The sequence below is a fragment of the Lytechinus variegatus genome, chromosome 10 (assembly GCF_018143015.1).
Source record: "Lytechinus variegatus isolate NC3 chromosome 10, Lvar_3.0, whole genome shotgun sequence".
Lineage (NCBI taxonomy): Eukaryota > Metazoa > Echinodermata > Echinoidea > Temnopleuroida > Toxopneustidae > Lytechinus > Lytechinus variegatus.
Window position 1 is genome coordinate 8,735,534 of NC_054749.1, and position 15,694 is coordinate 8,751,227.

The 15,694-nt window shown below is 34.6% G+C and overlaps 1 protein-coding gene across 1 annotated transcript in view; it reads left to right on the forward strand.

The window, feature by feature from the left end:
- Positions 1-15,694, forward strand: part of LOC121422272 — a 110,550-nt gene that overhangs the window by 638 nt on the left and 94,218 nt on the right. The window contains exons 2-16 of the mRNA XM_041617190.1: positions 1,845-1,961; positions 3,986-4,102; positions 4,965-5,081; positions 6,130-6,243; positions 6,697-6,810; positions 7,142-7,255; positions 7,827-7,940; positions 8,683-8,805; positions 9,361-9,474; positions 9,895-10,011; positions 10,665-10,787; positions 11,867-11,980; positions 13,029-13,142; positions 13,728-13,844; positions 14,356-14,469. Coding sequence (XP_041473124.1) covers positions 1,845-1,961; positions 3,986-4,102; positions 4,965-5,081; positions 6,130-6,243; positions 6,697-6,810; positions 7,142-7,255; positions 7,827-7,940; positions 8,683-8,805; positions 9,361-9,474; positions 9,895-10,011; positions 10,665-10,787; positions 11,867-11,980; positions 13,029-13,142; positions 13,728-13,844; positions 14,356-14,469 — 1,743 coding nt within the window. The remainder of the gene's footprint in view (positions 1-1,844; positions 1,962-3,985; positions 4,103-4,964; positions 5,082-6,129; positions 6,244-6,696; positions 6,811-7,141; positions 7,256-7,826; positions 7,941-8,682; positions 8,806-9,360; positions 9,475-9,894; positions 10,012-10,664; positions 10,788-11,866; positions 11,981-13,028; positions 13,143-13,727; positions 13,845-14,355; positions 14,470-15,694) is intronic.

A 15,694-nucleotide genomic window follows, 5' to 3' on the forward strand; every position in this document is an offset into this window, starting at 1 on the left:
ATACTACTACTACTACTACTACTACTACTACTACTTCTACTCACTACAACAACAACAACAACAACAACTACTACTACTACTACCACTACTACTACTACTACTACTACTACTACTACTACTACTACTACTACTACTACTACTACTAAAGTATACTTTAGTAGTAGTAGTAGTAGTAGTAGTGGTAGTAGTAGTAGTAGTAGTTGTTGTTGTAGTGAGTAGAAGTAGTAGTAGTAGTAGTAGTAGTATAGTAATGAGGTTGCAGGCAGTTATAATAGAAGTAGAAGTGATAATAGAAGTACTACTACTACTAATACTACTACAACTACTACTACTTCTACTGCTGCTGCTACTACTACTGCTGCTGCTACTACTACTGCTGCTGCTACTACTACTACTACTACTTCTACTCACTACTACAACAACAACAACTACTACTACTACTACTACTAAAGTACTACTACTACTACTACTCCTACAACAACAGCTACTACTACTACTACTACTGCTGCTGCTGATGCTGCTACTACTACCACTACTACTACTACTACTACTACTACTATTACTACTACTACTACTACTACGACTGCTATACTACTACTACTACTATACTACTACTACTACTACTACTACTACTACCACTACTACTACTACTACTGCTGCTGCTGCTACTACTACTGTACTACTACTACTACTACTACTACTACTACTACTACTACTACTACTACTACTACTACTACTACTACTACGACTGCTATACTACTACTACTACTACTACTACTACTACTACTACTACTACTGCTACTACTACGATCATGGCGTATGTACAGTAGTGGTGGTGAAACAGGTGGTAGTAGAAGTAGTAGTGGTGGCGCTGGTACTAGTAGTAGCAGCAGCAGCAGCAGTAGTAGTAGTAGTAGTAGTAGAAGTAGTAGTAGTAGTAGTAGAAGTAGTAGTATACTACTACTTCTACTACTACTACTACTACTACTACTACTACTACTGCTGCTGCTGTGGTGGCGCTGGTACTAGTAGTAGCAGCAGCAGCAGCAGTAGTAGTAGTAGTAGTAGTAGTAGTAGTAGAAGTAGTAGTAGTAGTAGTAGAAGTAGTAGTATACTACTACTTCTACTACTACTACTACTACTACTACTACTACTACTACTACTGCTGCTGCTACTACTACTACTAGTACCAGCGCCACCACTACTACTACTACCACCTGTTTCACCACCACTACTGTACTACGCCATGATCACCACTACTATTACAACTTCTAGTTCTGCGACGGTACTGATATTGCCACTACTTGTCATCAATTAATTTGTACTACTTCTAGTATAAGCCTACACTTAGAAAATTCATCCTTAAAATAAAAGAAGTTCCTGCAGCAGTCTCGAGAACACCTGTCATCTGCCAAACTATATAGCGTAGGGCTTACAGGAAATTGGTATTTGGTGTATGGAACCTTACAAATTTCCTTTAATAAAACACCCTTTTCCCCTTTTTAAACAGACCTGTTCTGTTAAATTGCAAAAAAATTCTGTTTTATGAATTTACGGAATGATTCTGCTATTGCTTTTTGCAAAATCTTCTTTCTTTTTTCTGTAAAATCTATACCACTTTCTTGTTCGCGCGCACTCAACGTAACGTGTGCGCTATAAGATTTTGGAGCAACGAACACAGAAGTTCCATCACTTTGCAACGCTATCGGAGACGCAGTAGAAAAACTTTTGACCAATCCCAAAGCGAGATTCTTCCTTTGCGGAATATAGTAACAGTTATACCATGGAACCTCGGACTTTATTAATCTAGCCGATGCATGTTATCCATTATGATTTTGATGCAGCTGGATGTGAGACTGAACCTTGCGCAAACGGCGGAGAGTGTACAGCGGTGGGATCTAACTCCGTGGAATACACGTGCACGTGTGCAGCTGGCTACACTGGGAGCTCCTGCTTATCAGGTTCGTGATACTCTTGTCGCAGTTGCTGGTGCAGGAGATGAGCTCGAGTTCCTCCGCTAAGCTTTGCGGCGATTCATCGATTTCCTATACCTGCATGTTTAATGATTAAATTAGCCTACATTAAGACGGACGTGGACTGTGATTCTATTAGAGAGTTGGTGTTTAGATCACTTGGGATTTTCCAACACTTGTGTTTTTTAAATTTTTGTCACTGCACTCTCCACACTAAGTTTAAATGCCACTGGTTTAGGGTGGGGGGGGGGGGGGGGGTGGGGGATTGAGGCATATTTGGATCTATGCTGATTAATTGATTTATTGGGCTCCTGGATTAATTGGCTGTGAAATAGGGTTGGGCTCAATTACTTCAATTACAAAATTATGTATAATTGAAATCTTACATTAAAATTACTTTTCAATTAAATTATTTTTTTTCAAATATTTTTGTCAGTTAACAATTACCAATTACTTTTGTTAGTTACAATTTCAATTACTTTCAAGTGTGAAGTCATAAATGAAACAAATCTTATTTGTATGTAGTGCCTCCCATTTCATCATAATTCTAAGAGAAAAACTGTCAAAGTGAAGGTTTATTAGTTTGGAGAGCATTGATCCTGCTTATTGTCCCTCTTTAAATGCAGTCAATTGAGATTCTCAATAATATGTACATCTGCATGCTTTCTTTATTTGTAGAAATCATGATGAACAACATGTTAACTTTACTTGTGAGTCTTGACCTCGTTCATCAAGGGCGAATCCAGTTTTCGCCTATATAGGGGATGGGGGGGGGGGGCAGGAAAAAATATTTTCATCCCCATTTTCCCTGATCAGCCATGCACTTAAAGCTGATCTTTTGAGGGGGTATTTCCAACTTAAGTCTTAAGATTTTAGTACACATCTTACATTCATTCTTCAAAAAAAAAATTAGACCACTGCATGCGTAATGTAACTTTGCTAGTATGAAAGATTGCCTAGTTTGATTTCTTGATGGGACCAATGACCTTCAGCAAATTTTCTCAAACATTTCGAATGGTCAATTTGTGCACTTCTTTATAGCTATACTGTCTCCTCTTTCCTTCACATCATATGGGAAAAATACAGATGCATGTAAAAGATATATAGCTACGGGAAAAGGGAAATAAGCAATCCAGAGTAAATTGATAAATTAAGTAGTAAGGTAATCTAATGGAATTTAAAAATAAAAGTAATTGACAGTAATTGAAGTTTTTTTTATTACAATTAATTTCCCTTTGAAAATTTCAATCACAAAATGTAACCACAATAACTTAAAAAAAAGGATTTAGGTTATTGATCAATTACTTTGTAATTGAGCCCAATCCTGCTGTGAAGTAAGGCCTTGATTTTGTCCTGTAGAGTAAGTGAATTCCACTAGATTTATTTATAATTAGTCTGAAACACTGAATATACTACAGTTTGAAAGTGGAAGACCACTCCAGTGAATAGTTAATAAGGAGAAAAAGAAAACCATATTACAAACACATCAAGCATTTTTGTATTTTTGTTAAATGAAATAGAATTTGAGATTATTTCAATTTGTGCCAATATGACAAGAAATAAAGAATGAAACACTTTAATTGCATTAGGTTAACTGCTAGTTGGCTATCGGTTATATGTTCTGGAGGAATTACATTTTGATCTAAGTTATAATAATTCAGAAAAAAAATTCATAATTCAGTATTTCATATACAAAATAAGAAGTGAGTAGGTGACAGACTTTGGTTCCCTCATCTGCAAACCAACCTTGTGTACATATATGACATTTTTTCCCTTTTAAATAGGTAATAATAACTCTTTTCAAGGTATCATGCACCCCTCACTTATAGTGTGCCAGTGATAAGTGCTACATGTATGTAAAACTATGTATTGCCCTCTTACTAAATACATTACTTTATACATTTTAATTTACCCTATCAAAGTTCAATATTGCTATGAAATTATGCTGCAGTGAGTATATTCATTTGAATATATACATTTTGAAAATCTTTGGATATATCTTTTTTAAACAGACATTGACGAATGTGCTATTGTTGGAGCTTGTAGCAATCGGGGAGTCTGTGATAATACGATTGGATCGTATTCCTGTGAATGTATAACAGGATGGCAGGGAACAGACTGCGATAATGGTAAGAATAATTAGATCATGTATGCAAGGGCAGCGGAACGGGGGGGGGGGAGGAGGGGCAATTCCCCCCCAAGTTCCCATAGGAAAAAAATCCCTTGTTTTCAAAATGGAAAATGCCTTTTTTTCAAAATGCCCTCTTTTCAAAATGAAGTAAAATATAATAATTTTAGGTTAGAAAATCACAAAATTGGGGCTCGAACCAATTATTGTTTAGTATTATAAGCTATCCATCCTATTCATGGTTACAAAAATGCATGGAATGTCCAATTTTCAGGTTGGAAATCATTCAAAAAACCTAAATATATATGTTATCAATCAGAAATCACTTCCAAAAACAATCTTTTTTGGTCAACTTGATTACTACATAACACGCACCTTCTTCACACAGATGATAATTTTATAGTGAAAATATCAGTTTGCACCAAAAAGCCCTTTATGGGCTTTGCCCCACCCCCCGCGAAAATATGATTCGCCGCCCCTGCATGTCTGGTAAAAGAGTATTTTTAGATGAGGGACCGTTTGTAACTGTGTTCTGAAACAATCAATTTATATTTGGACTGGCCATCAATAATGACTCAAGACGTCTTTGAGAAATTATTTTCAGTAATTGCCAATGCTATAGATCATTGGTCAGTTACATAACTAGACCTCATCCTTTGTTAATTTTCTTATGATAGTGAAAACATTTCTTGATGGAACACAATTTGCGCAAAATGTAGAGCCTGATCAAAAAGGCATTACATATTTAGGGCCTAATCCATGAAATTGACACACTGCTAACAATTTAGTCTGTACTCTAAAAATTAAGAAAAAATATGATGCCTCAATATTTCTTGCAAACGTTATCTTGTGTTTGACACTAGATGTTGATGAATGCGAGATTGAAAGTCCCTGTAAAAATGGTGCGATATGTAACAACATACCAGGGTCATTTGATTGCGAATGTGGTCCCGGATACACTGGCAGAGTTTGTGAACTTGGTAAGTTGCTTTGACTTTTCTCAGCATAATTAAGATATGTTTTGTCATGTTGAAGGTTTGAACATATAGCCTATAACGCATGCACCAATATGGAGAACTGAAGTAGTAAACTCTGTATTGGCATGTATAATTAGATGCCGAATTACAAGAACAAGACTTCTCAGAACAGTTAAGGGCCAAGTAACCTTCGAGCATGGAACATGAAATTGCTTCTTCTGAGATTGTGTAGTAGAAGATATGATAAAGAAATGAAAATATTGTAAGAAATAGTAACACTAAAAGCTTATCTCCAATATATGCTTCAGTTAGGCTTTTAGCTGCTATGTTGATTAAAAGATATATATATACATGCATTTCAGCAGCAGTAAGGTAATAATATGTCCAATATCTAATAGTTTTTTAAATAGGGAATACATAGACAGTTTTCATTTGATGTACATGTAACTCATCCTATTCACGCCAATGTAAATAAAGCTTTATTTTTTATTTTCCTAGATTCAAGGATCACAAAATAATTTCTAAAAAGAACATGAATTACACAATTCAAATGTTATTGATTATAATGTTACTACCTTGATGAGGTGACTTATATTATTGTATTAAAGGGACAAAATGTGTTCAACTTCACTGAGCTCAAAAGAAGCAAGGGAGGAATATGAGCAACTGAGCAAGAAATCCTGCATATCTGTAGAATAGAAAATGGAACAAATCTATATTAACAGCATATTTGTTAATAAAATGAAAACAATGATATGTGTATGTACATGTAATTACATGAAATTACAATGTCTTCCCGAAAATAATGTTTGGGTCTCCTTTTTTCCCCGATAGCCTAGAGTATAATTTTTGCCATTCCTCTTGAATTTACACCGTTAGACAAACGTATCTACCGTAAATCTCATTTGATTAAAGGATTTATCTGCTTGTTTTGATGTTGACTCAAAAATATAATTTTCCCCTTTCATGATAAAGGAAAACATAAAGCTCCTACCTATACTTCAAACTTTGAACATTGTAAAGTAAAATGTGTTTATTTTCTTATAAACAGAAATAAACGAATGCGAGAGCAATCCATGTTTAAATGGTGGAGAATGCGTCGATGGAGAAGGAGCATATAGTTGCAGATGCTCTGCAGCGTTTACTGGAGATACTTGTGAGAAGAGTAAGTTATTTAATTAATTTGCTTTATAGAAGAAGCAAGTAAAGGGGTGTATTTAGTTTAGGAGGTTAGGTTTTTATATGTTTGGCTCAAAGGTGCAGATTTCCCTTTGAAGCAAATGTTGTGGAGCATTAATTGTCACCATAGCAAATGTCATGGAACCGTATTCTCAAAAGAGAAAGCGTTCAATTGTACCATGGTACAACACCGTGGACTATGTAGATTTTGTGTAAATATTACTCTTATTTCCCATGTTTTCATGGATAATTTGTCCTTACAATATTCCAAATTAATTATAGACTACTAGTAAATAGCTTAATCCCATGTGGTTTTTGAGAAGTGACCAACTTGCTGTTTGTAGACCAAAAAGAAATAGAAGCAATGAAACATGCATATTTTCCTTAAAATTTCTAAGAAGTTGTCATAAAAACCCAGTTGTTTATTGTATATTTGTAGATATTGATGACTGTGATCCTAACCCATGTGAGAACGGAGCAGCCTGTGTGGATGATATCAACTCTTTCACTTGCCAGTGTGTTGACGGGTATACTGGTCTTCATTGTGAATCAGGTACATGGTGTATACATGTATGATATTAAGGAGTAATATATACTACTCCAATGAACTTTTCCTCGCATCCAATTTAAACATATTATTTATGCCACTTTCAGAAAGTTTTATTTTAAAAGTGAAATTCCTGTCTTATACATAACAAGGTACATTTCTGTAACTAATGGGTCCAGCCCATGTTGTTTTTGAGAAATCAACCAATTTACAGTTTGTAGACCAAGAAGAAGTGGAAGCTATGAAACATGTGCATGTACATACCTTTTTTTCCTTCAATTTGTTTCTTTTAATAGGGGGCCATAAAAAAACCCAGTTGTTTATTGTTTATTTGTAGGTATTGATGACTGTGATCCTAACCCATGTGAGAATGGAGCAGCCTGTGTGGATGGTATCAATTCTTTCACTTGCGAATGTGATCACGGGTATACTGGTCTTCAGTGTGAATCAGGTATACAAATGTAAGATAGTAAGGAGTACCATATACCTCTCTAATGAACTTTTTCTTGCATTCAAATTAAGCATTATTTAACTACTTTTTGAAAGTTTTTCTTTAAAAGTGAAATTCCTGTTGTCCTATACATAACAATTAAGTTCACAGGTAATGTATCACCATGTTCTATCATCTTTTCTTTATTCTTTGAATGAGAAAACACTTACTCCTAACCTTTACCTTTCGAGATTTCATGGAGGGTTACAAGTCTCTAACTGTCATATGTTTTCATGGATAATTTTCCATTATGATATTCCAAATTAATTGTAGGGTACTAGTAAATGGGTCTAGCCCATGTCGTTTAAAAAAACCCCCAATTTACCGTTTGTAATAATAATAATAATAATTCAAAGGTCATGTATACGGCATAACACAATTGTGAATACCGGTAATGTCTATATGTCTCTATATTGTAGACCAAGAAGAAGTAGAAGCAATGAAACATGCATGCACACGCCTTTTTTTCCTTCAAAATTTTGTAAAGGTGTCCATAAAAAATCCAGTTGTGTTATTTATTGTATATTTGTAGATATTGATGACTGTGATCCTAACCCATGTGAGAACGAAGCAGCCTGTGTGGATGGTATCAATTCTTTCACTTGCCAGTGTGATGACGGGTATACTGGTATTCATTGTGAATCAGGTACTTATCAATTAGCTTTCAGGTTTAATGCTTTGAAAGGGGTCCAGGCTGAAAACAAAAAGATTTGAACAGCTTCAGAAAATTCAGACAAACTAAACACTGAAAGGTTGATCAATATCGGACCAGGAATAACAACATTATGGATCTCTAAAGATTTGCATTATTCTGGTGAAACAGTTCTAGGCACTAATGTCTTCATGAATATTTAATGAGCAAACTGGTGATGTCATATCCCCAACTTTTCTATTGTATTTTTTTATATTAAGTTGGATTTATTCATATTTGTTCTTCAAGAACCAAAATATTGGAATAACAACTGATAAAGTTCATTATATATTTATGCATTACAAGGGAGACATCATTCACACATATATGAAAAATAGGACAATTATGATTTCATGCAATAACAAGAAAACGGAAAGTGGGGATGTGACATCATCTGCCCATCTAATGATTATTCATGATGACGTACATATAACTGTTTTCACAATATATTGCTAATTTAAAACTTTAAAATTCAATAACTTTGCTATTTGTCATATTTTAATGAAATTATCATCATTTTGCTCTGCGAATTTTACTTTATTCAATTAGATATGAATATTATCAGCCCGGAGCATCCCTTTAACAATATCGCCCAGTCCCAGAAAATACTTTTGCAAAATAATATCTGGATAAAAACAAATAGGGTTAACAAGATATTGGTTGTTGCCTCTGAATTTTCTCTTATTTATATATACAGATATCAATGAGTGTGAGGTTCTTGATCTTAACTCATGTGAAAATGGGGGAGAGTGCATCAATGAACCAGGTTCATATAGATGTGATTGCGATGAAGGATATACAGGTGTTTACTGTGAAAGTGGTATGTTAACCAAGTAGATAACATATTGATTAAACATCAGATCATTTTATAAATTCCAGATTATTTCGGTCAGCCTCTTTAGATTTGCTTACCTTTTCATTTTGTTTTCCAAAACAAGTAGGTAATGAACCTTAAAATGCCCTTTTAAACATTTGAAAATATGCAACCTTTTAACTGAATCACAATATACTAATTTAGAATGTTCAGAGAGGAATCGAACTGTGTTTTACATTGTAATAAGGAAACAAAAATATTCCATCAAATAAAATAATCAGTTCCTTTATTTGTATATCAACCAGGATGTTGCATATAATATGAAGTTAAGTCGAACTTTTGAATGTCACAACTTTCTTATTTTAGATATTTCATGCCAGTTTCATTTCTCAATTTTTTAATCAGATAATTTTTTATGGGTTTGCCTTGCTCTTATACACACAAAACAAAAACCTTAGAGGAAAAGTCTGGCGTTCTATTTGAAGCAATTCCCTAACATTCGACATATAGGATGTATGATTATGTTATTTTGATGTGGAGACTACATTAACAATTTTGTAGGTATTGAGAGCTGTCCAGAGGGTTTCTGTCTGAATGGAGGGACATGCATTGAAGACTTCAATTCTGTAACATGTAATTGTCCATCAAGCTACATTGGCACTCAATGTGAAGAAGGTAAAGCAGTTTGTAGCAAGGATGATTTAAAACTTGTTATCACTGTACTATTTGAAAGCTGAGGAAGTATGTCCTGTAACATCTTCCGATCAGGGACAATGCCAGACTGTTAACTTTGAAAAGGTTGGGGGCGGGGGCTGAAATCCCCCCCTTACCTGTCACGTGGGTCCAAATAACCTGGTTCTATTAACAGGAAAGATGGCCTTTAAGTTTTTTTTCTAACCAGCCATCCTCTTCTAAAGATAGGTGTCTTCCTTTCCTCTTTTCTTCCTTGCTTCATGTAATTTTTTTATAACATTACAAATATGTGCATATTTTCGCCTCCTGAGACATTGTCTTTAGTCCATCTAAATTTTGTGCATAACTTGATATGTTCTTCATATGAATGAATACTTGTCTATACATGTGTTTCGTATTAAGATTTCAATGAATGCAATATGCATGGTGTCTGCAACAACCATGGAGCTTGTAGGAACACAGAAGGGTCTTATGAATGTAGATGCGAGGCTGGTTGGGATGGCAGAGACTGTGAAGTGGGTAAGTCGTTCCCAAGGAAACAACCATTGTGAATAAATGACAAATTGTCAATTTAGCCAGTATTCTTGAAACAGGTTTCAGATGTACCATGGAACAAAGTGATAGTCTATACAAACTTTGTCTGATATTGCCTTCATCTTACACCATTTTACAGATGCACTGTTAATGAACACAATTTTCTGATTCCGTTCATTTTTTTGTGCATGCAGTATCAGATTACATGTATATGAGAAGTAGAAAATCCAAATTTTATTGTTCAAAATGAAATCTGAAATGAAAACATTTTGAAAATTCTTTTTGTCCAATTGATTGTTGGCCCGGCAGTCACTGTGCAGCGCCTGATATCCTTTGAATTGTTGAACCCCAAACAGGGTAGCAGCAATTCATATCTTTTGGTCTGATGTGGTCAGGGTTTGAACTCCTGGTTTTAAACCAACACACCGATTATAATGCTTGTAGACCAAATGAATAGAATATAAACCATCCCTGAGGCTGTGGTCAGCATCTCTCTATTTCGGATATGAACTGCTGCTGAATGCTAGCTTTAAGTAACCAAGGTATAAAAATCCATGGTTTAATGTAAATGCTAAACATTAATTTATATCCTCATGACACTACTGCAATGGTTCTGTGATTATTAATTAAATTCATAGAAGTGGGACAGCCATGTGACAACAACCCTTGTGAAAACGATGGCCGGTGCTTCAATGAAGGCAGTGGAGATCAATACACATGCGTGTGTGGCGTCGGGTTTTCTGGGACCAATTGTGAAATAGGTATACCAATTAAGGATTTTCTAATTCAAGTACAATCAGGATTAATCAAATGATAACTATTTTAGTAAATACAAACATTCTTTGAATTAAAAAGAATGAATTAACAATTTTGATATTTTCTTAATTTTGATTTGACACTAAAAAATCTTGTAGTAGTTGGATTATTTTGTTATTGTTCAGATCAAGGTAATAATAATAATAATCAAGGTACAAGAAATAATGCATTATCAAAACAAAATATTTTTTTATTTGAATTGTATTGCAGTGAATATCAACACAATACTAAGATTATACAATGGCAAAAAAGGGTTTTCACATTGTAAATTATAAGGTAAAGATGGCAGACACTCTCATCAATTCTGTTAATTTCTATTTAACTTCTCTAACAGCTTCATTATTGCAATGCTTTTTTATGTCTTTAATTGCTGACTAAAAGGAAACTCCAGGCTGAAGATATTTATATATAAATAAATAACATAAAATTCAAAGAGCAAAATGATGGAAATTCCATCAAAATAAATAACAAAGTTATTGAATTATGAAGTTGATCAATATTTGTGAAAACAGTTATATGCACATCGTCATGAATATTCATAAGGTGGGCTGATGATGTCACGTCCTCACTTTCCTTTTGTTCTGTTATTACATGAAATCAATAAATGATGTGTCTCCATTATGATGAAATAAGTTGTGATAATAAAGAAATAATGAACTTAATCAGTTATCAATCCAATTGTTTTAGTTCTTGGTAGAAATTTTTTTAATAAACCTAGTTTCATATAATAAAATACAAAAGAACAAGTGGGGATATGACATCATCAGCCCACCTAATGACTATTCATATAGACATGCCTAGAACTGTTTCACAAGAATAATGCATATCTTTAAAATTCAGTTACTTTGTTATTTGTCTTCTGATTTCGATCAAATTTTCAGCTCTGTGAATTTTACTATATTAATTGAGAAGTAAATACTTTCAGCCTGGACCATCCCTTAAGGTTTAAACTCTCTGTAGCTCTTAGACCTACCTATCTTTATGTATCAATGATTTAGAGTTTTATATTCCTGTTGTGATTCAGATATTGATGAATGCGAAATGCAGCCTTGTCTTAATGGTGCGACATGTATTGATGGACGGGGATCGTATACTTGTAATTGTTCACATGGCTTCACTGGCATCCGATGTGGATTTAGTAAGTATTAATTAGCATATTGTGATTTATCAAGGTGATATGACCTCTTTTGGATGATGCTTGAATTGTTGAATTGTTATTGCATGCTATATTAAAGGTAATTGGAAGGATGGGTTAATTTGCATTGTGCAATGATTGATACATGGTTGCTTTTCCTAGGATGATTTGACAATAAACATGCCATTTCAAAAGAGATGTTCAGAGATGTTTCTTTAGCCGTGATTCTACATATTTCTGTACATTACACATAGAACTAGATTGAATATCTAACTCTAATTATTTTAGAAGTTAATCTTTTTTTTTACAATCTAATTTGGGATCGGTCACCACTGCAATCTGGGATATTGATTTCAAATCTTCAGGATTTAGGGGCTATGCATTTAAGAAATTAAATTCCAGACCAAGGCAATCTTAAATCATTTTGTTCCTATAACAACCTGATAAATTTCTCTTTTTCAGTTTTTTCTTTGCAATTTTCAATCTGTACAACCCCTTGGGTCTTTGGGCAGCTTTGGGGGCATCAGCCCCAATTTATTTTAGTAATGGTGTACGAAAATGTAAAAATTACCATCTATTCAGGATTTTTCACACATGTCCCACCCCTCCACCCCCTGCCACGTTCTGCTGCCAATACATAAAGTTTGTGTGTATACGATGCATTTAGCATCGTGGCCCAGTGGATTAGTCTCCGGTCTTTGAAACAGAGGGTCGTGGGTTCAAATCCCAGCCATGGCGTAATTACCTTCAGCAAGGAATTCATCCACAGTGTGCTGTACTCGAGCCAGGTGAGGTAAATGGGTACCAGCAGGAAGTAATTCCTCAAAAAGCTGTGTGCACCTGAATAGGTAGCCTACATGTAGCTTAGCCAGGTAATGATAATAGCAGGGCCCGCTGGGAGAACAGTTTTCGGAACTTTCGTGACTACCCACGGTAAATATACCGTTATTATTATTTTTATCACATACATGTACCTAGATGGTTCACATATTTATGTAAATCAATCTATTTTTCAATAATTTTTGGGGGCTATTTTATTCTTTACAAACAGGCAGCATAGAGTGTACTGCTGATTTCTGTCTGCATGGAGGAACCTGCGTGGAAGACACCAATGCCATAAGTTGTTTGTGTGGTTCCGGGTTTACAGGCATTCAATGTGAAATTGGTAAGCAGGGGAAAAAGATGTCAAGAGGGAATTGCATATTTGGGAAATTTAGGTTCTTTATTTACTAGGCCTGGTCATGCCTTACACGCCAGCTCATAGCCTGAGATCATCACACCAGTCTCTTCTTAAGACTCACAGTAGCCTATGGTGAACGTGCTTGCTCTGCCTGAACACCTTCTCTTTGGAATAATTTGCCATTGAATTTTAGTAATATCATCACTAAAGTCTTTTAAATCTAACCTGAAGTCTTATCTTTTCAAACAGTATTAGTTTCTTGGAATTTGACACTCGTCCAAACTCTCCCATTCCTTCTTTTTCTTGTGCGCCTGGGAATAGAATATTTCTAGATAGATGGCTCCATATATTGCCTATTATAATTTTGTATTTCTCATCTCGTGTATATTTAATCCAGGCTTTCAAACATGTTTACCATTGAATGATTCAATTATACATGTCAAAGAGTGACAACTTTTTAATTTAATTTTCCCATTGAAATTTAAAGGCTTGATTTTTGTGTGTCTCTTTTTATAGAATGATTATGTACTTGCTTTCTCTGTAATCACAAATATGTTTTGTATCAAACAGATGTGGATGAGTGTGAAAACATTTTTACATGTCTAAATGGCTCTACCTGTGTCAACGAACCTGGTTCTTACAGATGTGAATGCCCTGCTGGCTATGAAGGACCCACATGTTCCGAAGGTAAGTCAGAAATATACTGCATATAAAATCTAAAGGCATATCATAATTTGGCAGTTACTTCAACTACTTTTGGACTTAATCGATAAATTGCAGTTTATTGCATTTTGGTTGTGGAAACTCATGACTTGTCCGAAATACAATTATCTGTACTGGTATTTCCTAAAAACTTAGAAATCAAGTCATATAACCGAGCACAAGCAGTAGTAACTACTATATATTGGGTCCTGCTGGTATTATGAAAGATTTGGTATCAATCTGACCATGGGTTCTTAGATGAATGATATGATTAGGAAGTAAAAACATTGTACAATTTCCAAGGCGAATACCATTCTAAAAATCATAGCAATATTATGCAGCTTTTTTTGTTCCATTGAATACAGATGTGTTCACTCATTGTTACTAGATGACGGTGCACACCCAAAATTCAAAGTTCCATTAGCAAGGAACACTATTTCATCTTCAATGATTTGAATCAATTAGTTCATGTTCTTTGATATTTATTTTGCATCAGAGATTGACGAATGTGCATCAGGCCCTTGTTTGAATGGCGCATATTGCTTTGATAAAATGGCAGCATACGTATGTTCATGTACAAGTGGATTCACTGGACAGCACTGTGAATTAGGTGAGTCATAGTCATTTAAACAGTTGAAAAAGAGTTGCCAACTAGTACTGATTTTCAATAATGAGAAGAATACTGGTGATTATTTGCAAAATACAGGGCTGGTTTCCTGGAACACTGTCATAACTTTTGTCTAAGCAATAGGAATGCCTGGGGGGATGTGGGGCATATCCTCAATGAAGTAGCTGGCATCGTGCGAATGTGTGTATATTGGTTGGCTTAATTGCAAAGAAAGATAGGGAGATTAAAAAAAGGGAGAAATTCAAATGAAGGGCCTCCAAACTACTTGTAGAATGAAAAATATTTTTCAAAAAAGTCATGGATGATGACACAAAAGGTCGAAAAACATAGAAGTGCGTAAGAAATTCATGAAATAATAAAATACATAAATTCATTTTCAAACCCGAATTGGTAATTTTTAGCAATGCTCATAAGCAATGCCGATGATTGCTTTATCAAATTGATTTAATACCAAAGTATGCATTTCAGAGTACAGAGTACAATAAAAACAACCATTTTTTTACATGAATTCATGGAGGCCCAAGGTATGGATAAATGAATGTTAACTGTACCCATTAAAATCTGAGTAAATTGGCCTCATTCAAAACTGGTTGGAATCAGGCAAACTGGGGCTGATTTCAAAAGCCCTTATTCTTGGTTTTGTTGGTTGTAGTTGGTTTTAACTTGAACCATGATCTAACTGCTAAAATTTTGGGAAGCAAAATTATTATTATCATGTTCCTTCCTAATTCTTTAATGGTCAAGACAATATTCTCATTTTTTTTTTTCAGTTAACAGTTCAAGAGTCAAATGGATATAGAACCTCTTCTTTTAAAGAGTTATGTCACGGTTGGCTATCCAGAGTTAAACCACAACCTTAGACCATGGTCTAACTTAAATCTGGGCCCCATCTTACAAAGACTTGCAATTGATCCAATTAATATCAACTTAATGGAAATCCATCCATACCATAGATTTTTCCACAGAAAATTTTTACAATCTCCTTATTAAACAAAGAGAATCATACTAAATCTTTGAGAGAATGATGGCTGTATGAATATACATCATACATGTATCTAGAAAATATTCTGAACAAATTTGCATTTCAGATGTTGATGTTGCTGGTCGTCCATACTTATGATTGATCGGATCAATAGAAAAATCTTTGTAAGACAGGGCCCTGACTCCAGAATACGGGCCAAAAGGGCTTTATAGCTGGCATTGAAAA